The 23,056-nt window shown below is 45.5% G+C and overlaps 2 protein-coding genes across 11 annotated transcripts in view; one reads left to right on the top strand and one right to left on the bottom strand.

Annotated features, from left to right (window-relative positions):
• Positions 1-332: 332 nt before the first annotated feature.
• On the top strand, positions 333-3,024 carry insm1b (insulinoma-associated 1b). The gene has a single exon (XM_006800633.3). It carries the CDS (start codon positions 502-504, stop codon positions 1,954-1,956), a length of 1,455 nt encoding a protein of 484 aa, XP_006800696.2. The 5' UTR covers positions 333-501; the 3' UTR covers positions 1,957-3,024.
• Positions 3,025-6,941: 3,917 nt separating this feature from the next.
• The window catches only part of ralgapa2 (Ral GTPase activating protein catalytic subunit alpha 2), a 104,270-nt gene continuing 88,155 nt past the window's right edge, over positions 6,942-23,056 (bottom strand). For 3 of the 10 annotated variants that reach the window (XM_087833114.1, XM_087833122.1, XM_087833115.1), the window contains 2 exons: positions 12,894-13,015; positions 6,943-7,219 (listed from right to left, as the gene is read on the bottom strand). In XM_087833114.1, the coding sequence (XP_087689240.1) occupies positions 7,059-7,219; positions 12,894-13,015 (283 nt within the window). In that variant the 3' untranslated portion in view covers positions 6,943-7,058. Of the gene's footprint in view, positions 7,220-7,917; positions 10,180-12,893; positions 13,016-23,056 lie in introns of those variants that run through there. The other 7 variants (XM_087833117.1, XM_087833123.1, XR_015716973.1 and 4 more) reach the window with 7 other exon arrangements.

The raw sequence follows: 23,056 nt of genomic DNA, 5'->3' as shown, positions 1-23,056 counted from the left end.
TGTGGCGGTGACGGACATTTCCTTTTGGCAACTCCGGGACCCCCGGAGGAGAACCACAAAGCAGTGGCACGTGTGCATTTGTGTAGGGGCCCATCAGACCGTAAAAAGAGGAGGGTCCCGGCGTGTGCCTCTGTCGGGGAGGGGCAGAGCGCACACATTAATGTAATAAACCGCCAGTACATCTGCTAAGCTATCTGCACATCCTCCAACGAAATCCAGCAAACCCAGGATCTGAGCCCTCCCACAATAAAACCCACTGGGATCTTGGTTTCACCCGATTGGTCGGGGATGCTGCAACAGGGGGGGCGAGAACAATAGCATCATTCCGGCATAAAAAGAGTGGAGCTATGCCTTGGAGACGAAAACATTTCAGCAACAGAGGGATCGATATACTGGGGAAATCAAGTCCCATAAGCCTCTAGTGTTGCCATATTTTTCAAACCTGGATACTCCAGATTTTACCCACCTCCCCGAAGTGCCTTTTCGCCGTTCCTCGCCAAGATGCCCAAAGGATTCCTGGTAAAAAGAAACAAGAAATCTGCACATGTTTCCTACAGGACTCGGTCAGACGATGATGACCTCCAGGAGCCACCCACCCCAGCTGCCTTGCCGAGTCACACGGACCCATCCCCGCCGATTTCAGTGGCGTCCAGTCCGGACCGCGCCTCCGCATCGCCGGATTTCACCGCAGCTGACGCGTCGGTGCCAAGAATGGAGAAGCCGGCACAGTTCGGCAACCCAGAAACCGTGTGCCAAGCCCTCTACAGCCCCACCCGGCCCATCAGCAAGGAGCACGACAGGGGATATTTCGAGCGAAGTTTCAATCTGGGCTCGCCTATTTCTGCCGAGTCATTCCCAACACCCGCCTCCCTCTCCGGTCTGGATCACCTCCTGTACGCCCCGGTCGACCTGAAAATCGGCACCAGCAACAGCAGCCGCAGCGGCACCAGCACCACCAGCAGCAGCAGCCTCCCGGGACCAAGCAACCGGGTCGGCACCAAAAGACCCGCAACTGATGGAACGGAGCGCAAATCTAAAGCCGCATCCAAAAAACCCAAAGCCATTAGAAAACTCAACTTTGAAGACGAGGTGACGACTTCTCCGGTGCTTGGTCTCAAAATCAAAGAGGGTCCGGTGGAGATGAAGCCGCGGGCTCAGTCCTCCGCAGGAAACAAACCTCTGGGGGAGTTCGTGTGCCAGCTGTGCAAGGAGGCGTACGCGGATCCGTTCTCCCTGGCTCAGCACAAGTGCTCCCGCATAGTCAGGGTCGAGTACCGGTGTCCTGAGTGCGATAAGATGTTCAGCTGCCCGGCAAACCTCGCCTCTCACCGCCGCTGGCACAAACCCCGGACCACCGGCGCACCCGCCATGCCACCCGCGCAGGGCATCAAACCTGAAATGGCCAAAATGCCACCACTAGGTGTCAAGTCAGTCTCCGACGAAGCCAAAGACATGAGCGACAGAGACACCCCGAGTCCAGGTCTGTCCGAATCGGGTTCTGAAGATGGCTGCTATGACTGCCAGTTCTGCGGGAAGAGGTTTAAGCGGCAGGCGTGCCTAAGGAAACACATCATGGGACACCAGGCCCTGCAAAAGAAAGTGCTGGAGGAGCGCGGGTTTCAAACCAGCGACCGCCCGGCAGAGCAGGCTCCGGAGTCAAACACCTCCTCATCAGCGTCATCATCCTCATCCTCAGCGGAAGCCTCAAACCAAAGCCCCCTCAATCTGAGCCCGGTGGACTGCCTGCTGTGCCCGGTGTGCCGGGAGAGCTTCACCAGCAGGGCCGGCCAGGAGAGACACCTGCGCCTCATGCACTCCTCCCAGATTTACCCGTGCAAATACTGCCCCGCCACCCTCTACAGCTCGCCGGGGCTCACCAGGCACATAAACAAGTGCCACCCCTCGGAGAACAGGCAGGTGATCCTGCTCCAAATGCCGGTGCGCCCCGCCTGCTAAAGACAACACAGAACTCGTGCCTTTGATGGGGGAAAATTAAATAAAAATAATAATTAAGAAGCGGATAGAAAAGTGGCTTTGGGGCTTAAAAAAGAAAAGAAACGAAAACACAAAGGGTTTGTGCTCACTGCCATAACTTTAGGCCAATGAAAGGCAGAGCGGTTTAATGTTTAAGTGGTGTCTTTTCCATGCCAATCAGTGATTGTTGAATGCTTCTCTCTATATTTGAATTACATATAGGCCTATTTTGAGATTTTCTTTCTCAAATTAGTTTATCAAGATTAAAAAAAAACGAATACAAAGCGTTAGTTTGACTGTTAAAGGGTATTTTTCTAGGACAGCACATGTTCAACGATAGCTTCTAGACCTAAGAAATGTCTTAAATTTCTCAGAAATCCTTTTCCCCATCAAAGCCTGTTGACTTCACCGGCCGTGATTGCTCTATCACTGTAGCTTTACGCTAGTTTGTGAATGACAGAACTTACTTTGTGTTGATGGAGAAGAAAAAAAAGAGTGACTGAGGAATTCCCTGTTTAGTAGAACCACAAATGCCTTTAGTATACAAATAAGCCTAGTCCGAAATAGCCTACGTACACATCCAAATCCCGCTGTATAACTGCCTTAAAAAAGTCAACATAGATTGTTTTAATTTGAATGCTGGCACATATTTTATTATTATTATTGAAAATTGTTGCAATATTTGTCATCATATGTTTATTTATTTATTTATTCTAATTATTTTATGTAACTTATTGTTGTGTTTGTCGTGATTTTTTCCTGTGAATCGTTCTGGCAGTTTACATGTCGTATAGCCAAATCTTTTGTGTTTTTTTTTGTTTTGTTTTGTTTCCTTTTGTCAAAGTTATGAGTTGTGATAAATGTCGTGGGTCGGGTTTTAATCTTCAATCTCCACAGCTCTTGTAAAAAAAATAAAAAATAAAAAAATAAAAAAAGAGGAAAAAAACGTAAAGCTCTTACCTTAGATGCAATCTTTTTTAAGGACAAGTTATTTTTCTTAAATGTTGGCTTTTATAGCGCTTTGATTGTATGTGTATATCGTTGTTGTCTATCGAAATAAAATATTTTCCAAAGGACACGTGGTCTCAAGACGCTTTTCACACAGACAGGAAGCCGCACACGACACCATGAACTTTATGTCCAAACAAAACTCCTCGTGCTACAATAATTATTACTAAATCACAATGAGCTCGTGGCTCATTCTGGTTTTGCTCCTTTTGGAAAAGCCGAGAAGAAATGCCAAAATGTGCAATCGTTTTCTTAATTTCAACCCGCAAACTGCGCAGTGCGCACAGGAACACACACCAAAATAAACCCGCTCCGTTCCTCCACATATTTTAAACTCTATTCGACTAAAACGTTCTACAGGAGGCATCGTGGGCACTTTCTGTCCCATTTTTTATGCCTGATCAGCTGATTTGAAGTTGATTGTGACAGCAGCCTTCTGAACAGGAGCGAGATGACAAATTGTTAAACTTTGACAGTGTGAAATTAAACCAAGTCACCTTTCAAAACCTGTAAAGGTTCCTCTTCAACACCTCTCCCACACATGGTGACACTCCAAAACGATACCAATCTATTTAGTCGTCTTTAACAGGGAGAAAGTCCAACTCCCTTGGCTAAACCCCCCCTGTGCCTTCGACATCAGACTTATTCTGCGTAAATCATCGCTGCGGTGGCTCAATAGACGCCGTTTCGCTGCCTCAGTGAAGCACTTAAGGCCTAATCATAAATTCACCCTCTTAATACCACGTCAGGACATGACAGCAGGACAAAGAGGTGGTGGATCAGAGCTCACCTCTGCAGCAGTAAAACATCTGTCTGCTTTGGAAAACTCACACAACTCGATTTCTTTTCCTGCTTCGGTTGTTTTCAAATGATTTAGGACACATCAGGGCACAACTGGCTTCAAAGCTGACCTCCAGAATCCATAAAGCATTAAGTTGGTGGTAATTTAGCAAAAGACACATATAGCTGACCTCACAGGCCGATCAGTGATGACAAAAAAAAGGTCAACTGAGAGACTAATGTAGTGTAAAAATAAAAAATATACACACACACATTTAAAAACATCACCTCTTCACTAACTTTTACTCCTCACAGGCTCTTCCTGCTTCTGCAGAGTTCTTGTGCTTATTAAAACTCCTGCAGCGGTGCGAGGCCAAAGAGAAGGCAAACTTTTCAGTGTTACCCCCTCCTCGAGCTCCTCCAGGCAACACTGACAATACATTAAGAAAGAGTGAGATCTGAAGTGTGAAAATTGACTGCAGCTGCCAGTGTAACACATGAAATAACACAATTTGGTAGTTATCACGGGGATATCAGCCTGTTCTGTCGTAACGCATCTCAGAGTCGGTGACAAACAAGCAAACAGTGCCGAGCCGGGTGAAAATGGGGCAACATTAGGTTTCTTTCTCACGGATGCACAATTTAAGGGCTCCAATTACAGTCAAGTACTTTTCTTGCGTCTTTATGTGGCCCAGGAGAGGCAGGGCACCTGTAGATGCTGCAACCAATTGCACCTGTACCTCCTAGTGGGGCTCCATTATGCTCCTCTAAGCAGGGTAGAGCAGCAGGGGAGACAGATGGGAGGAGGGTCAGATTACTCCTGCTGCTGCCAGCACGGCCAGGCCAGGGTCAGAGCCCATGGCAACAGCACCATCATAACCACACACACAAACCTCACAAATCCAGATAATCAGAAATACAGCAAACGACAGGTAGAATTTCAAATCGATTTAATGAAATGTTTCAGTTTTCACATTTCTAATAAAGATAGCAGGACTTCGGTCATTAAAAACAGTTTGATATGTTGACAAGTAATGATGAAAGTTTCAAGCTTTTCCCCCTCTTATACAAAGATTATATTACAGGCATTAATATATTTATATCCTGAGGGCAACGAAGCCCTCAAATTTGACACAATGTACAAGGATTTCTAAAACGAGAAGGAGAAAATAACTAAAACTACGACTATCTCAATTTCTTCACGCGTATAAGACACACAATCTTGGTCCGAACTAACACCTCCAGTGACTAATCCTCCTTTTAACAGACATATTCTATAAGCTACAATCTTTGGATCGACATCATGGTCAGTTCCTTCAAGTGGCTTTGGGGAAAATTAAAACCATAGATGTGATCCAGGCCTATATATCTATACATTCCTCAAAAATGACAACACATGAAATAAAGAGAGCACAGATCTGTCAGTCCTCCTCCTGCTGCGGGGATTCCTCACATCCTGCTCGGGGAACGGACCAACAGGAGGCAAGATGTGGAGAAACCGACAGAGGAACGCGGGGAAAGTAAGGCATAGTAGTGCAACAGATGGGGGATAGTGTTGCAGCTTAGGTGGAGCCCTCAGAGGGTGAGAGTCTATAGTGTGTTTATGTGAGCGAGTATGTTTGCGAGTGAGTGGGCGAGTGGGAGGGAGGGGAGGCGGGGGACACCTGGCTACCATGACAACTCGAGCTGGCAGGTTGGAGGAGTGCGAGAGGCGGGCTGGCTGTTGCTAGGAGGGCTGTTAAGAGTTCAGCTCTGGCATGCCACCTAAACCCAGCCGCCTCCTCCCCCTCCCGTGGCCTCAGGAGGCCATGACATGGGAAGAGGATCATGGGAAAGAGGACGAATGGATGCCACTGACACAAAGAAGGTGGCAGCACACCACCAATAAATAAAGAGCAAAAATCCATCTGTTGCTGTTTTCATGAGACGTGAACTTGAGAGACTTGTTTTTGTTTTTTTACTCCTGAGGAGGAGACGGGACGCTGTGGGGCGTGGAAATAATGTGGGACATCATCTTAGAAGACAGACATTACACAGGCACTGTGAGACGCTCCCTCAGAAACACAATCTCACACACTCACACACACACACACACACACACACACACACACACCAGTGCATGGAGTTACCTGAGGCTCTGGCGGCATTTTTCCTTTAAACACCACACGAACACACAACACCGCAAAAGATAATTCAAACAGTCCATCAACAAATAATATTTAAAGCAATTTACATCCAAGAACAAAGAAGCATTTGATGTTAACTGACAAGAGCGAGTGCAAAAGTGTGTGTTGGGAATGTTGGAAATGTCGGAATGTCGATGTCTCGGCTTTACAGGACAGGGAAACTGATAGCAGAGGAAAGAGGCAGGAGGAACTTATTTAATTACCGGACATGAGCCTATGTTAACGACATCAGAAAACAATTACAAACGCAGTGTTTTCTCATTCCACCGCAGTTGCATAAATCAAATAATGACACGATCCATTGGAATTCATTTAAAAAGGAAAATTGGAGTAGTAACCCAAATGTCATTTCAGCTCAAGTTAGAAAGACGTCATCGATTGTCCACTCCCAGTTCAAAACAATTAAACAGCCTCTGGCTGCACATGCTGCAGGGACTCCCGTGTGCTAGTGCAGCGACTGCGAAACATTCAGGGGAAGCTTTCCCCATCCATTGGTGCTTTTCCCTGCAGGAACATCATTCCCCGACGTGGATGGGACGGCATCGCGCTGCCGCTAACTGAAATGGTATCTTCGCCACAGAGAGGCTGTGGCGGATGCAAACAGAGGTATAAAAGGCAGACTTATTTATAAATGGATACCAAACTCTTGTGCAGTTTTAGCGTGGTGTCATTTACAGCTGCGTCATCAGTGCTTTGTTACATGAAGTGCTGGGACAGAGGAACTACGGAAACAGGGGGAAACAGTCTCCCGTTACCTTACTACAGTAAGAACTTGAAGTGTTTTTCTAGCGCACGCGAGCGCTCTAGAAAATGATAAAATCATCGCAGGTGCCTCCTATGCTGAAACCAACGAACATAAATAGCTTACTTTCACACACACACCTGTCTCAGTTAACACCACAACAAAGTGAAATGTACTGACAAAGAAATCAATGATTGCCACTTAAATGAAAAATTGCCGTATGCTCCAGTTAATGTTTATATGTCACAAAAAGGAAAAAAAATGAAACAAAGTAATTTCTTGCAGTCGCGACTGAGTTTGTGAGGTTTTTCGAGAAAAGACTGAAGGCGGCACTCGGGTAGGGGGGAGAGGGGGACGGGTTGAAGAGCTCAGTTGGAGGATTTGCTTATAGCGCTGGCTGATCGGCGGAGTTTCCCGGAAACTCTGTTCTTTGTGGCACGGGGCATGGTGGGAGACACCTGGTCGACTGAATCCGTCGTGGTGGTGGTGATGCTTCCGGCTTCGGTGCTTCCGCTGCCGGTGAAGGACCCTGGGAGAGAGAGATGGAGGAAAAGTTTGTAGATAGAAACACGACAAGGAGAGAGAGACAGGGAGGGTTTGATTGTTTTATATCCCAGCACGCTCCATCATGCACGCGGCTGCTCCCAAAACCAGGATCACCCAATTCCCTGGATTTCCACCAACATTCACACAAATACCAAGTTTAGAGTAAAAGAGTGTCGGGATTCGAGTTTGAATTCATTCGAATCAAGATGGCGCATCTCAGAAATCACATGCTTTTGTCACATGCTGCAGAGAAGCAAAGCTTGTTGGAAGAGAAGCCGCCTTTATCCCCAACAGTTTCCCTTTTATGATGTGAAAAATGAGGCAACCTTTGTAAAAAAAAGGATTCAGTTCACAGTGTGACAGCAGAACGCTTTGAATGAAAATGAAATTACACATTACGCTCTTGTTGTGGACATGTGGAGCCTTCCTATTGTCAAACATTTTCCTTTTCCACAAAAACTTCACTTCAATGATTATGACAAACGGTAATAAGCCGGGAGGTGGGCACGAAATGCTGGCGAGGACAATCAATTATTGTGAACGCCGACTTCCTCGCTGTGCCCCCGACCGAACCCCGACTACGGGCGCCCCCTCCCACCCCGACCCCACCCGCTTTGGCCCCATGCCTCGAGTTTAAACAACTTTTCTGCTTTGTTGAGGTGGCATCTGGTTGCCTATTTTCTTTCCTATCCTTTTATTTCCTGCCATTTTTTCGGAGGCATCTCAAGTTGCAGCGGCTAAAAGGAACGGCAGATGGCTGGAGTAACAGACACTCAGCCGCACAGTGGACACCAGCAGCATCCAGAGCCACGGCTCACACAGAGGAGGCTGGGCCGTGGATGAAACGCTGGGTGTGGGTATTGTGAAGGGCTACAGGGGAGGTGAGGCGGGGGGGTCTGAACATGCATTCTCAAATCTGCATATGAATATAAAAAAAAAAAAAAGGATCGGGCTTGGGTAAAAATGAGCAGGACGATTTCTGCATTCCCGTATTGTACTCATTCCTACAGTAAACTCTTGCAAAATGCATCTGCTGGAAAAACATACGACTATTAAAGGCAATCCAGTCAACACACCATTAAAGACGCGCTGCACTAAACAGTCATCACTACCACTGTGGCACTTAATGACCGCGGTTGCATCAGTTTCTAAATGATCTTCTTCACTCTATGGCCTTTTGTAAGAATTAATTTTCCAAGTAAGCTACTAAGTGGGGAAAAATAACACAGACCCAGAAGAGGCTAATGTGTCATCATTATCGTGATTACAACCCGACACGTCCGCCCTATACTCGGTCAAAACGGCCGTACGCCGAGCTTCATTTCTGACGGAAAGAAGAGAGGAGAAGCAAAGGGAGAAAGAAAACAAAGAGACTCTTTAAATGGCCCTGCTATCCCATTGGTCCCCACTGCAGCAGTTCAAACAAGGCTTTAGATGACAAAGACGTCTTCCAGTGCGGCAGGTGTTAGTCTCAGAGTCTGCCCCAGGCAAACAGGCACACTCCAACAGGAGGAAATGACAGGGGTGGGGGCGGTGGGGGGATTGAGGGAGGAAAAAAAAAAAAAAGGAAAGAAAGAAAAAAAGTGTTTGCTGGGGGAAGAGATAAAGGCGCGCCACATGCAGAAGCGAGGGCCAGAAGTGTAGCCGTATTGTTCATGCTGCTACTTAGTCAGGTGCTAATTGTCCCCACCGTGCATCACTCTCAATTACCAGCCTGGCCTAAACAGTAGGACATACCCCAAATAAACAGCCTGGTTTTTCTGTCCCTTCCCTTTGTTAAAGCGCTCAGTAAATAAAGCTCGGTTAGTACTGAATGAAAAAGGAGAGGTTCGGGGAGGGGGAACAGCCAGGATGAGTGAACGAGGGAGGAGCAGGTAGGTAGGCAGGCTGCCGGAACCAAAACAAGCGTCCGGCCTCATTTGGGGGGCTTACCTTCACCACACACAGTATTTGGATCTTTAAGATATTTTTAATCTAAAAGGAGGAAAAAAAAAAAAAGAGTAAAGCATCATGAGAGAGAGGACACACAACCTTAATCACACTGCAGGAGGACACAACAACGCTGCTGAAAAGAAAACTCAGCCAGCGCGTGCGGTGTCGTGGTTAGCCGTCGCTGAAAGGCTTAAAGGTCAGAAAAGGTTAACTGATTTGTGTGATGAGTTAATCAACAAATGCCATTTTTTTTCCCTCTACCTGACAAACTGGTTACTTAGAGTTTCTAAAAACTGAGACCAGTTTGAAAAAAATCCCAAGCACGAATGGTGTTCAGTTCACATGGAAACAAAAACATTTACCACCGATGTTACGAGCTGAGAGGGTTAGCGTGAGAGAGGGAAAAGATGCCGGGGCACCTCGGAGGGTCAGGGGGAGCTTTTATGTACTTTTAGAGAGAAAAATGGGTTTTCTTGTGTGCAGTTAATCATTTGAAAAAGTAAAGCGAATGATCACAAAATGACAAAAACACTCAAAATGCAGCAAAACGGTGCAAGTTGTAACACACGGAGGGCGGAGTGGTGAAGATGGAGTCTTCGTCCGGGTGCGACAGACGGGCTAGCTCATGCAGGAAGCCGCGATGCTCGACTGAAGTCGTGGGGTGAGACGGGGGTTACATTCAGGAGCTGTGAGGATGACGTTATGAAAGAGACAAACCACCAAGGTGAAGGGCTCGGGTTGCATGCCTTACAGCGAACTGGCAAAACTGCAGGAGCGCTTCATTTAGCAATTAGTGTGCGGGGCTTAAATTCAAACCCTGCTGCTAAATCAAGCGCAACCCTTAGTTATCTGACGATGGCGGGGTTCAGGGTGACCTAAACGAAGTGATAGATGTTAGCAAGCCGATGCCGGGCGTCATGCCAAGTATGGAGGAAGCAGGCAGAGTCTTACAGTCCAGTTTGGCCCAGGGGTACTCCATGTCCCAAACCATCCCCGGCCAACGCCTGCACGCTGTCATGGAGCATGAGTGACATGTTAGTGGCAGCAATGAGAGGCAGAGCAGGATGGGTGAACAGACAGATGGATAGACAAACTTGCGTATAAACACACACACAGTCCTGCACAAAGCAAAAGCAGAGGAGAGTGAGAGTGGTAGCACATTTGAAAAGAATGAGGAGCAACATCAGCCAGCCATCACAGACACATTCAAGCTCTAAGCCTGGCGAGATGCATTAGACCTGAAGCGTCACACATATCATACTTTTTGAAATACAGCAAATGCAGTTCACAAATGAAACACGTGAAATTGTGAGAGTTGTTGCTAATGACAAAGAGTGTGTACTGGTTGCAGCATCTACAATGTCATTAATTCCTGGATTTCACCGACAGTGACCGAAGAAATAATCTGACTTTTGAAAGCCTATTTAAAACGGATTTTATTTTAATCTCAACTTTAGTTTTGATAGGCTGGTTTATTCCTAGTGGAAGCCTTTGTAGTGACACCAAGTCTTACAAAAACTGTAAATGATGCAAAAGTCTTCATTTACCTCTCATCGCTTAATGTTTCGCCAGACGTAGCAAATACAATACGAACTAAAAGTCACATAGTGACCTACGAATCGCTCCAACACGAAAAGGCACCAAGCCTCAGGGATGAACCAGTGTTGTGTTTACACATAACAAGAAACTTAGTAATAACCAGCTTTAAATCGTGCCTTCAGGATTTTAAATTGGTTGCCTGTCATAAAACAATCTGATAAGCATACCTGGAGAGAAAACCCCCCCCCCCCAAAAAAAACCACACCATCAGTCATGGACTGGCCTCCCCAGAGACGCACCTCAGCATTACTGAGGCAGTGTGGGGTCATCATGACAGAGAACAGAAAAAAAAAATGCAGAAACATCCAAAGAAGAGCTTTGAATGTCCATCACGAGGCCTGGAGAACGTTTCCTGTGGACTACTTAAAGAAATTACAAGAAAGTGCCCAACAGAGTTCAGGCTGTGTTCAATAATAAAAGCAGTCATACCAATTATTAGAATTATTTTAGCTTAGGCATACTCTATTTCTGTGTTTCAATAAATCATTGCACCCGTTTGCCATTTCCTGGCAAAATCTAAAGACTTTTGCACAGTTCTGTAAGAAAAACATACTGTATTTGTTTCAAATAGTTGTACAGCACTTTGTTTGAAAGCGCTTTATAAATAAAGTTATTATTATTATTATTATTGTAGTATTTTTATGCAAGTTTGAACAATACCTTTGTGCAGATCCTTGTATTATTCTGTTGGCCTGTTTGCACACAGTTTCTGGAGAAATGGGATATCGCTGCTCAGCGGGAAGCTGACACAATGACCTCGCAGACTTCATTATACTTCTGAGCTTCTTGCATTGGCTGCAGCACACGTGCCATGCTGTGAAACATTATTCTCAGTTCTAGCTAACCTTTCTCAGACCGGCTCCCAAGCAATCTGGGAACCCTTTAACTCTGTTCGCTGGGACAACAGTCATTTGGGGCTCTTCCAAAATAATCTGCAACAAGAATCTTCCTCCACCGTTTAAATCATCATCCTAAGATTGGAAGCAGACTCGACACAGAAACAGAGTTTTGGGTAACGAATGTTTTCCACCTGAAGGTGGTCAAAACAACCCACGACTGAAATACTCGTCAGCATCAGCTGTTTGAGCAATTAAAAATAATTCTCTGATTTTCACTCCTGTTTTTCTATATGCCCCTGCACGCTTGTTCAGCACCGAGGATGGAGGAGGTAAATTTTACACCCCAACCCAGCAGTATGGTAATGTGTCTCCCCACCTCCCGCCCGCCTGAATATCACACCTGAACATCTGAAGTCCGACACAGACATAAGACGGGCCAATTCCAACAAAAAAAAAAAAAAAAGAAAGAAAGAAAAAGCAGACAGTTAATTTTCACATGCCCACATATGGCACAAAAATACAGCATCCACGGTAAACCTCGTTCAAAACATAAGCTCTGACAGATTCGATAATGACACGACGTCTGCGGTGTGGTGCTGTGGAGTGCTTTTCTTGTCAAAACAGAACGTGTGTCGAGATCCAATAGAGTGTAAAAGTGCAATCCTGTATTGATTTCGGTGCTGGCGCAGATCGATCGGTGCTGGTACAAGTAGGAAGAACAAGATAAGACACGTTTTCCCATTCTATTCATCACAGGCTGATAAGAGTGCTGTGCTGACATCCGAGAGCTGCTGTTTGTTGGTCGGATCTCTTAAGTGTCGGTGAATGAGCTCATGAAGACACACACAAAGACACACACCCTGCAACTGCCATTTAAAAGGCTGCTTATATTCATAGGAAAGTAATTGCATGAAAGGATGCGGTTTGAAAAAAAAAAAAGAAGAGGAGATGTACAAAGTAGCGTGAGTGGGGCAGGAGGAAGTGGAGAAAGTGTTTGAAGAAGAGCCTGGGCCCGTCGTTTGATATTCATCAGTGAGCGTGGGCTTGGAGTGGAGAGAGAGAGAGGGGGGTAGGAGAGGGAAAAGGGTTTGGACAGGTGTGTTTTGAAGGAAGAAGAGACTGAAATGCAGGGGGGGGGGGGGGGGGGGGAGGATGAGGAAAAAGGGAAGAAGGCATGGGAGGAAAATACCCAAAGGTAATGAAGCAGGAGTGAGATGGAGAGACAGAAAGAGGTGGAGTGGAAAGAATGTGGAAGAGGACAGAATTGCAGTGTGGTTCATTTCTCACCTGTCCCACTCATTGGATATCCAGGGGAGGGGGAGAAAACCTGTGAGGCAAAGTCTTCAAAGGTCATGACCTCTCTATGGTTCTGAACAATGGCCTCCAAGTAGAGTGCCCGCTCCTCATAGCTGGTAAGGTCTTGTTAAGGGAAAGCACACGATGATAAACAGGAGAAAAAGCCTTGGATTCTCATAAGAGTTACATAAAAATATCAATTAATTTTTTTGCAGATTTCAACAAACCAAAAATAAAGACAAATAACAGCCACATTTTTCCGGAGGCGCCAGAAAGCAGCTTTACCGGGCAGGGCAGCTCCACCATCAGCAAAACCCATCCAGGAGCAAAGATGGAACAATCAGCCATGCCACACCAACCCCAAAATGAGAATGCAGTCTCCACAATAATCATAAAGAAAGAGAGAAAGAATACATCACTACTGGCGTGATGCTCGAAAACTCTCCTCTCCTGTCCTCTTCCGCCTCTCATCCCTCTCTTCGCTCTAATAGAACCCCTGCTGCAGGCAGCATGTCTAGGACCACCCTCCCCGATGTGCTGCCTGCCACTTCTCCGTGCCATCAGGGGGAAAATTGGAGCCATTTGAAATTCAGAGTGACAAGCAGTGACTGGGGCCTGGGCAGCCAGCATGCAGGATGGATGGCTGGGTTTGAAATGAGAAAGCTCCAATAAATAAATAAATATATAAACAAATAAGCCCGCAAAAAGGCTGCTGGGTAGGGTGGAAAACATTCTGATGGCCATTATCATATCATTATCACAGATATATCATGTTGTGGAATGGCGGCAAGTGCTGGATGAAATATGGTGTAGTGAACTATTGGAGTAAAAAGGTCTATCTGGAGGCATAATGATCCTAAGTGCTGTGAGATACACCAGTGTGTGTGTGTGTGTGTGTGTGTGTGTGTGTGTGTGTGTGTGTGTGTGTGTGTGTGTGTAGCCTGATTATTCTCAGCTGTCTGTTGCAGTCATGTTTCCTTCACAGACGACACCTGACAAATTGCTTGACAAATGCATACGCTCTCGCACTGAAACACACACGCGGCGCTCTCGCTGCTGAACGCCGACGCCCTCCTCCCCCTCGTCTCATTATGACTGCCAGGGTGGAGTGACACCGGGCCGCTGCTGACGCCAAAGCTGTACCAGGCTGAGCTGAGATAGGCTGGACTGGGCTGAGAGGCTCTAGTCTGGGTTAGATAGATAGGACGAGACAGCTAGTGGGCAGGGGGCCTGCTGTGGGCACATGCCGCCACAGCAGGGGCCAACGCAGCCATGACCAATGGCTTTGAGGGGAAGCGTAGCAAAGCGGGGATGACGGGCACCTGAGCCGGGACACACCAGAGGGTACGATGGCCAAGCTGCTGCGAGTCAGAAACGGACAGAGGGCAGAATAAGAGACACGATAACAGGAAGTAAGTTCACTGACGAGGCACGACTTAATAATGTTTTTTCCCCCCAACATGCATGTTATGCTTTTTGGTCAAAAGTCAGTAGTTAGTGCATAGTCTGATTAAGTTACATAAGCAAAGTGATAAATAAGTTCAAAGTTAAGAAATATTAAAATTATATTCGAAATTTGCTCAGAGTGAGACATCGTTATCACAAGCGATCTTTGTATTGTATGTGCGGAAATGGGAGCGAGGGAGAGCTCGGATCATTCGCCTATCTTTGAAGTGTTTTCTCCGTTAATGCCGCGAAAAGTGCTTCGGCAGTATTAAAAGAGTGAACGAGTTCATGTACACGTTAAAAGTGCCCTACACGCTTGTACCTTGGGAAACGTTCGTCTTTGTGAGTATTAATATGTTCAGAAATAACTTTTATATATGTTTACCTGGAGTTAACTGCGATGCTAATGTAACGCACGTGTTAAGCTAGGCTAAGTTTCTCATTAAGATGTGTATTAGCTAGCAATTTATTTTCACTTTCTGTATATTTCAGTTACAAATAAGAAATAGCAAGGAGAAGCCTTGAGAGAGGATAAGGCTTTAAAGGATCTTCATTAAAAGCAAGAAAAGCAAGCCTTGTGTGGAAGATCTCATCTATTTTGTTCGCTAGCTGTCTAGCTTCACATGGTCACGTGTCGTGAGGGCAGCATAATGCAGGAGATCATTAATAAATAAAATATACATGTTGCTCAAACACAAGAGAAGTTTACTTTGCTAAAAAAATAAAGCAGAAGCTTTAGATAACCTCGTTAGGACACAACACTAAGACATCCATTAAATTAAAAGCTCACAAAAATAAAGAAACGAGAAGATTAAAAATAAATAAATAAAAATATTAAGTGTACGTTTCATTCTTTGCCAACACCTCCATTTAGGAAATGCAGAGCAGCATGACTTTAAGCGCGTAAAAGCACTTCGCCGTGAGCTTTGCATCTGTCTTCCTGTCATAGCCAGACATGCAACGTCACTGTTTTCTGTCACTTGTTTGAAACCGTGCTGGACAAAGAGTGGGTATCCCAAGCTCTGCTGCCATGGTAACTTGGGTCACAGCTCTGTGTGGTGGGTCATATCCAGGGTTTAGTGGATGACCGAGAGAAAGGATGTTTGTTTAAAAAAAAAGAGCAAAATGTGTCCACATTTGAGGTGGCAAGTGGAGGGCAAAATACAGGAAAAAGACTGATTGAATGAGAAGAAACGAGAGAACATAGAAGGACGCCGAGAAATGAAAAACAAGGAAGGATGGGGAGAGAGAACCTCGGCACAGCGTGGGTCAACAGAGCCATATGGCTGTCCATTATCAGAGATGCAGATGACTGCAGGCCTGTTATTGAGATTCCTAAAGCAAATATTGACTCCAGCTGGAGCAGACGCTCTCTCTGACTCTGACACACGCCTCTCCTCCACTACTTCCTTCCGCTGCCCTCTATCCAAGTTAGACAAATGGATTATACTGGGTGAGAGACAGCGAGAGAGGAAAAAAAACTTCACAGAATAAAATGAAGGTAGATAGTGCAGAATTATCAGGAGACGAGAGAAAATATGACAGAAGGAGGGGGAGAAAAACAGGTGGTGAGGGAGGGAGGGAGACTAATAAAAGGTATTCTGGGGATGAGTAAAAGCGAGAGCCATAATCAGCTCACTTAAGTAAATGTGAGATGCTATCTGCGGGTAAAAACAAAAAATTGTTGCACAGAAATCAGACCTGATGCACAGTGAGGGCTAATCTTGCCTTCACTCTCATTTTTATGCTGGTCTCTAATTACTTAGGCATGGGCACAGCTTGTTCCCCTGCATATGCACAGACGCTGTTACCTCTATGCAGTATAGTAATCAGGGGACACATCCAGAACAATGATGCAAACGCCGTGTCCATGTTACCGACACCAAACCCGCTGACAATGACCTACTTTTAGTGGAAAAATAAGCTCCAGCTACAGTTGGTGAGTTCCTGGTAAATATTCGTGTTTGTGAGAGCGAGAAAGAGGACGGCAGCTTAGAAAACTTCATACTTTCTGAAAATGTTACGCGTTATGAAAGCCTTCCTGATGAACTGTATCACAGAAGGCTAAACCCCATATCCTGTGCCATAAAAAAAAATCTCATAAAGCGAGGGATGGAATATAAAAAGGAAAATGCAGACAGGTCTACATTTCCACAGATGGAACGCAACTCAAGTCACCCGTGACATAACTGTCATTTACAGCTGAACGGGGAGGTCAAGAAAGACGAGCACGGGTGGGAGGAGAGTTTGCAGAAGCACTTTGGGAATTTCCAAGGAACCCCTACGTTCCAAGCGGCTGCATTCTTATTAGGGAGAAGAAAGGAAAACCAATGTAATGTTTATGGAGCGTGGCAAACACTGGGATAGTAACGAGAAAAAAAAGCTCCCAGGTTGGAGTTAATGTAAAACAACTTTAGTTAGGAGATGATATCTGGAGACATGGATGTGGTCGTTTTGGAGTTATGAGGGTGGTGCTACAGAGAGAAAAGCCTATTAACTCCAACACTTTACACATTTGAGAAATGCTCCTTTTTCATCCCGTCCCCTGGCTGCCCTCTGCTTCTTTGTCATTACAGGCGACGAAGACCCGAACTCATAGCTAGCATGCAGCGAATCAGCGCAGGTGTGAAGCCAGAAACCTGCTACTCATACCTGTGTGAACATATGTGCATGCATATATGGAGCAACATACGTGTGTATGCATATGCATCCATGGGTGTGTGCACATATGTATACATATGCATGCATGCTGTCCAGATGGTGGGGGTAGCTCTGGGGAAATGGCAGGGGTCAAGCATCTTTGTGGATCAAAGCCAAGGTCAGGGCAGCTGCAGCGCCCCATGTTCAAGGTGAATGGAGGCCTCAGATGGCTCTTCATTAGCAGGCTGCTCCATCCCCGCTGGACCCCATCGGCCAACCGTCACCAGCCCTCATCATCATCTCTCCCCTTTTCTCTCTCCATCCATAGGGACTGGTCCAAACACGCCTGTCCACTGGGATCCATTTTATACTGTGCGTAACCCCACCCAGCACATTCAGCCACATACACACGCTCACACACAGAGGTGTTTGTGCATAAGCAGGCACAACGCTCACGGTAGCACCCACCACCCATGCACTTTGCTCCCCAGAAGAGCCTGAGCTCTAAGCTGACCTCTGAACCTGCTCTAGAGAGGAGCATCCTGACCATCCCAATCCGAGTCTTTGTGTTCCTATGGCAAAAGTGGTCACATCACACCACCGGCCTCCAAAACACACTAAGCATCTTTCAAATACACAAAACCTTTGAACACACAAGCACACGGCCTTCAAGGCTCATTATGCATCATGGCTTCAGGAAGTAGTCCTTTAGTAAAAAGGCAAAATAAACAAGCAAATGTTCTGGATGCTAAACGCGTGTTTCACCCTGCATCATTAACAGTAATCAGACAGTAAGGGTCAGAAGACCACAGAGAAGCTGTTTGACCACTGGAGGCTGCTAATGTTAGGTCTGCAATTCTGAGAGCATTACAGTACAGGACAAAAAGATAACCTCTGCTTTTGCCTGATGAAGACCAAATAACGGTAGACCCCTCGGGGTTAGATGACGTAAAAGATAGGAGCAGCTTATGGATTTGAAAATGTGAGGCCAATGCTTATGTCTTAAATCTGGATTCCTTTTAAAGGCCAGCAGGGTTGCAAACAGAAGTCTAGAAGAAGACTTTGAGCACTTGGACTACATACGCTCCCGATCTTATCAAATGACACCGATTCTGAACATGTTGGTCTCTGAATACTGTTAAACAGACAATATTGCCACTGTGTCAGTGAGCTATAACCTCAGTTTCTCCAACCCACATCACCCACTGCATGAGTATGCGAGTGGGCTGAGCAGCTCCTTTAGTCAGAGACTGAAACACCCTCGCTGCAGGAAGGAGCACTTTCGCAGATCATTCATCCCAACAGCAGTTAGAATCTATAACTCCTCAATCATGATGTCATAAGTCACTGGACACTGAACATCCACGGTCACCACTAGGGACGGGTACCAGTAGCTGACATAAACGGTAGTAACCAGACCGAAAAGCAGCGCACATTTCAGTGCTTTATTTCCTGAGCTGTGATACACTTTAGATTCTAGCCAATCATTTTACGTTTCCGAGGATAGTAGGCGGGTCCAGGTACGTACGTTCTTTTAGAGCAGAGCTACAGATTAAAAATGCCCAAGGCGAAGCGGTCAAAGTCTGGCTGTACTTCACAGCAAAATATGCAAACTCAGCAGCTGCAACAAGTGCTTTAAGCTGATACTGTGATACTGTCAAAGGAGGTAACACCTCGAATCTGATGAAACACCTGGCGATGCATAGCGTTTTTTTTAAAAGCCGAAAAATGCGCCGTATTTGATAGCTTGCTGCGAGACCTCACACCGAGCACATCTACTGCGGGTGTGGTGCCTGTTATCGGACCCGAAATAGCAACATCCCCCAAAAACCCAAAGAGTAGAGTCGTGGCCCCTAGCCCTGCCAGTGTAGCAGAAATGATGAGGATGATGATGCAGCAGCAGCCGTTCTTCTCTGCGTGAGTAGCTTAATGTTGTTCGTGTGTAATTTACGTTGAGTAGGCTAACCACGTTATTACATTAATGCATGTAAGGTGAACTAGCAAACACCATCATAGCTACATGCGGCTGTCTTCTTGTTTGATGGCAGATACTCCCTTCACCCTGGCCAAAAAGGCTAAAATGACCAAAGAAAAAGTGGAAAACAGTTAAACATGAGAGGTTTTTGGACAAAGTTTGTGTTTTTTCCATTGTTTAAGCTGCTTCCAGCCAAGAGTGATGCCATAAATCCCCTATAGCTGCAGAAAAGGCTAACATTGTTATCTTTTTACAAAAAAAACAGCTGAACATGAGGTTTTTGGACCAATTTTGTGTTCTCCATTCTTTAAGCACCGGCACCGTTTCAAAAGTACCGGTTTGGCACCGGTATCGGATAAAACCTAAACGATACCCATCCCTAGTCACCACTTCATGCATAATGGACCTTCCATGTGTATGGACATGTGCAGGTATATATGTCTGTATATGTATACATATGTATATTTAGTGTGTACATGTCTATAAATAGGAATAGTAATGGTACAATAGCTATATCAAGCTATATAGTTTATGTCTTCCATATTTCCAACTATATCCATAATCACATACTGTGTATGCTACCATTGTATGTAGTGTATTATCTTACTTTTTTTCATTGATTGTACTTATTTGTATTTTTGTATTTCCTTCTGATATCTGTACCTGAGCTGAGGTGACGCAAAAATTTCCCCGTTGTGGGATCAATAAAGTCTTATCTTATCTTATCTGGTTTTTAAACAAAAAACAAGAATTACTCTGCCAAAGTGCTCAGCTTGAGGTTTCAAACAGCACTACATACACTGAAGTCAGTCATCATGGCTATGTCCATCTTTTATATACAGTCTAAACAATCATTAGCTGTACTAACCATGTACGGGTTACTGGTGTCGCTGAATGCTCCTGCTGAAAGCTTATTTTATTTCTATTAAACCATAAACATCTTTGTAAAAAGGAAACAACATCTGTGTTGTAAACACACTAATCAATAACACGGACATGTTGTTAGCTCTGGGGGGTACGGTTGATATCCAGTGTAAACACGTTCATCAGTTTCTGATTTCTCCCATGTGATCCTGCTCTTAATTTGTGTCACGACATTAAATATCCCTCATTTTTCAGGACAGGATTTTGTTACAATGCTTCATTATATTTCGTAGAGTTCAGACACAATACTGAACTCAGTACACATTTAGCTTGTGTTTCTTCACCATCCCTTTTTTAACGTGTTGATGACCAGCTTTGCATTCGTAGAGCTACACGGGTTCTTGTCTGTGTCCAGATGACAGTTGGTTGTTTTATTCTTTTCTTTTTTGTCTTCTTTTCCTATTTGAACTTTTTATTGTTCTGCTCTCTTTTAAACTGAACTGATTGAGACAGGCACACACAGCTAATCTGCTGATAAGGCAGGGTAGGGGGTCGAGGCCCAGATTAGGCAAAGCAGCATTATAAGGGTCTTAAGACACCCCATACTGACATTTCACTGCTTAAGCTCCATTTCTATCCACTTCTAAGTGACAGAAGTTGGATGATATGAGCAGGGCGGGCGACTTCCTCCTCTCCTTTTGTCAAAGGTGCCTTAATCGGGTTTCAAACAGCGCTCCTCCGGAAGCTTGAATTGTCGTCATCTAATGAGGAAGTTTTCGTAACAGAAAGAGAGACAAAAAAGACGAGTGCGCCAAGAAATAGTGGATAAACTTAAATTATTCCAGACATCAGAACTTTGAGATTTAGTCTCTCTGTGCTAATGAAAAACAACAACTCTCCAACCATGACATGATCCTGACATACGACACTTCACTGATTTTATGAATCCAGGGTTTCACCATGTGTGCGGACAAACCTACTGCTTAAGTCTCCACAGCAGCAGCCAAGGTTAATCCTGTTTGTAGAAGCACTGGTGGCAAAAAGGGGCTCTTGTAGTGAAGAGGGACAGTTTAGAGATGAGGTGAAGGGTGCCTCTAGGTGCTTGACCCCCCTCCTCTCTTAGCCCCACATCTGCCCATTAACCTGGGCCAATCAGCTTGACCTTGGTGAGGAGAGGAGCTGAGGAGTAGCTCACAGTGCCATTGACTCCCAGCAGTCACATAATTGGGCTGTTAAGAGGAAAAGGATGTTTGGGGGGGTCTGGGTGCAAACAGTATAAAAAAAAGCAGATGTGGCCGTCATGCTTTTCATTCAAAGACACAGTAAACCACCTCCTGGTATCAAACGCACACTCACAGCATATCACTGGATCGCACACGGATAGAGTCCAATCCTGTGGATTAATTAGAAGGTTTAGTCCTGCTTTGGTGGCGAGCTAAGAGGAAATGACGACTGCTATCAAAAGCGGACAATAAGACTCACTTTGATACAAGCTGTTGACACCAAATGCAGTAATGAATACAAGCCGGAGCAACATGAACAGGTTCAAATCATGAAGGAATTACAGTGCCATCTCCAGGAGGCATTGATATAGACAAACTGATTACTGCATATGGACAACTTGTCACTTGATACAGAAGAGGACACAAGAGGCAGAAAGGCAGGGGCACAGGGCAAACTACTGGTTGAACATCACAAATAAGGGATATGACTATCGAGAAAGAAGAAGGTGGCAAGGGGGGGAAAGGGAGGAGGAAAGATGGTAAAGAGGAAGGCAAGAAGGAGAGATAAAGGCGAGCAGGTGTTGATTGGAGAGAGGCCCGGCGTTGAGTGCCAGCGGTACCTGTTGTCACAGCGAGGGCTGAGGTGTGAAGCTCGTCTCAGTAGAGGCCCTCAGAGGTGTGAGGTGATTATGGGAAAACGGGGAGGAAGACAGAGACATTTAGATGGAAAGACACAGGGAGAAAAGAGGACAGAGAGAGTAAAGCTGGCTGCAGGAATAATGGCAGCATGCAAGGAACAACAGATTGAGATGGATAAAGTGAAAATGTGTATGGTATAGCGTATATGTGTGTCCATTTCCCACTTTATATATATCAGCCACTCAAACCCTGGTGTCTCATTAAACAGCTGAGGCTGCAGAAAACGTCCGAATGTGTCACAGATGCGTTATTATGCTGTTTGTGGGTCCACTTTCTGGGTGAGTGTGGACTTGCAAAACATAAGAAGCTCAAGAGGAATAGCTGGTTTCAGAGAGTTTTAACAAGTAGCCCAATTAGTGGGTCCAAGAAATTGGAACTCGGAGGCCCCAGAGGAGTCGGGTCAAACAGTAAGCCAAGGTTAACGACACCTCCTGAGGGGCACGTTTCCCACAGCGAGAGCTCTCTAAGCTCCAACCTCCACACCTCTCTACCGTCCATCTGGCATTCGGACAGCAGGGTGGGGAGTTATGGCTGTGACATCACTCCTAACCTGTGACATCATCACTGCCCGTCAGTGATTTCACAGGGGTTCGCCAAAGCTGCAGACGAAATCAGATGTCTGCTAGCTGGCATGACTGGGTTATTTACAAGCTGACTGGAGGAAGCAGACCCATTTTCTCAAGTCTCTGCAACCCACCGTCCCTCTGGGGGCCACTAAAAATCGATTTCCGCTGCGAAACAAATCATAAGAGCAGCACCTACATTAAGGTCAATGTTGACCCCTAAACTATGTTCGAACTGACTGATTGCCAGGGTTTCACAGAATATAAATGGCAGCGCAACAAGTCATCCTCACACACCAGAGACGCAGGTTAGCTCCAAGATACCTGGTGACATCATAATTTGTTGGCACATGGTTTGTTTAACATGACTGCCATCAAAGCCTGCTAGGCTTGTGTATTCAGATGAGCCGAGTCTGTAACCAATCTCTTTTTCAAAGGACTCTGGCCTGCATTGATGAGTCCTAACACAGCAGCCTTAGATGTGAAGCACAAAGGATCGACATGATTAATCAAACACAGACCCATTATAGCCAGACAGTCACACAGGCCTCCACTGTGTATTAACAGAAAGTCATAATAAGATGAGCTACAAAAGGCTGATAGGGATGAAGATTAACAGATACAGCTCTGTGAGTGGCTGGGTGAGAGTTTTCTTGGAAGGTCTCCTTTGTTAGCAACGGTGGCCAGAGTGTCACGAATGTCTGCACCCTCTGGAAATGTTATTAGGTCAGGACAAAGGTGGGC

This window comes from Neolamprologus brichardi, chromosome 19 (assembly GCF_056152115.1).
Source record: "Neolamprologus brichardi isolate AB-2024 chromosome 19, ASM5615211v1, whole genome shotgun sequence".
Taxonomy (NCBI): Eukaryota; Metazoa; Chordata; class Actinopteri; order Cichliformes; family Cichlidae; genus Neolamprologus; species Neolamprologus brichardi.
The sequence above is the reverse complement of the archived record's forward strand: the minus strand, read 5'-3'. Positions and strand labels throughout refer to the sequence as shown.

Coding starts and splice junctions, on each gene's coding strand:
- insm1b (XM_006800633.3), top strand. CDS start 502: ATGCCCAAAGGATTCCTGGTAAAAAGAAACAAGAAATCTGCACATGTT.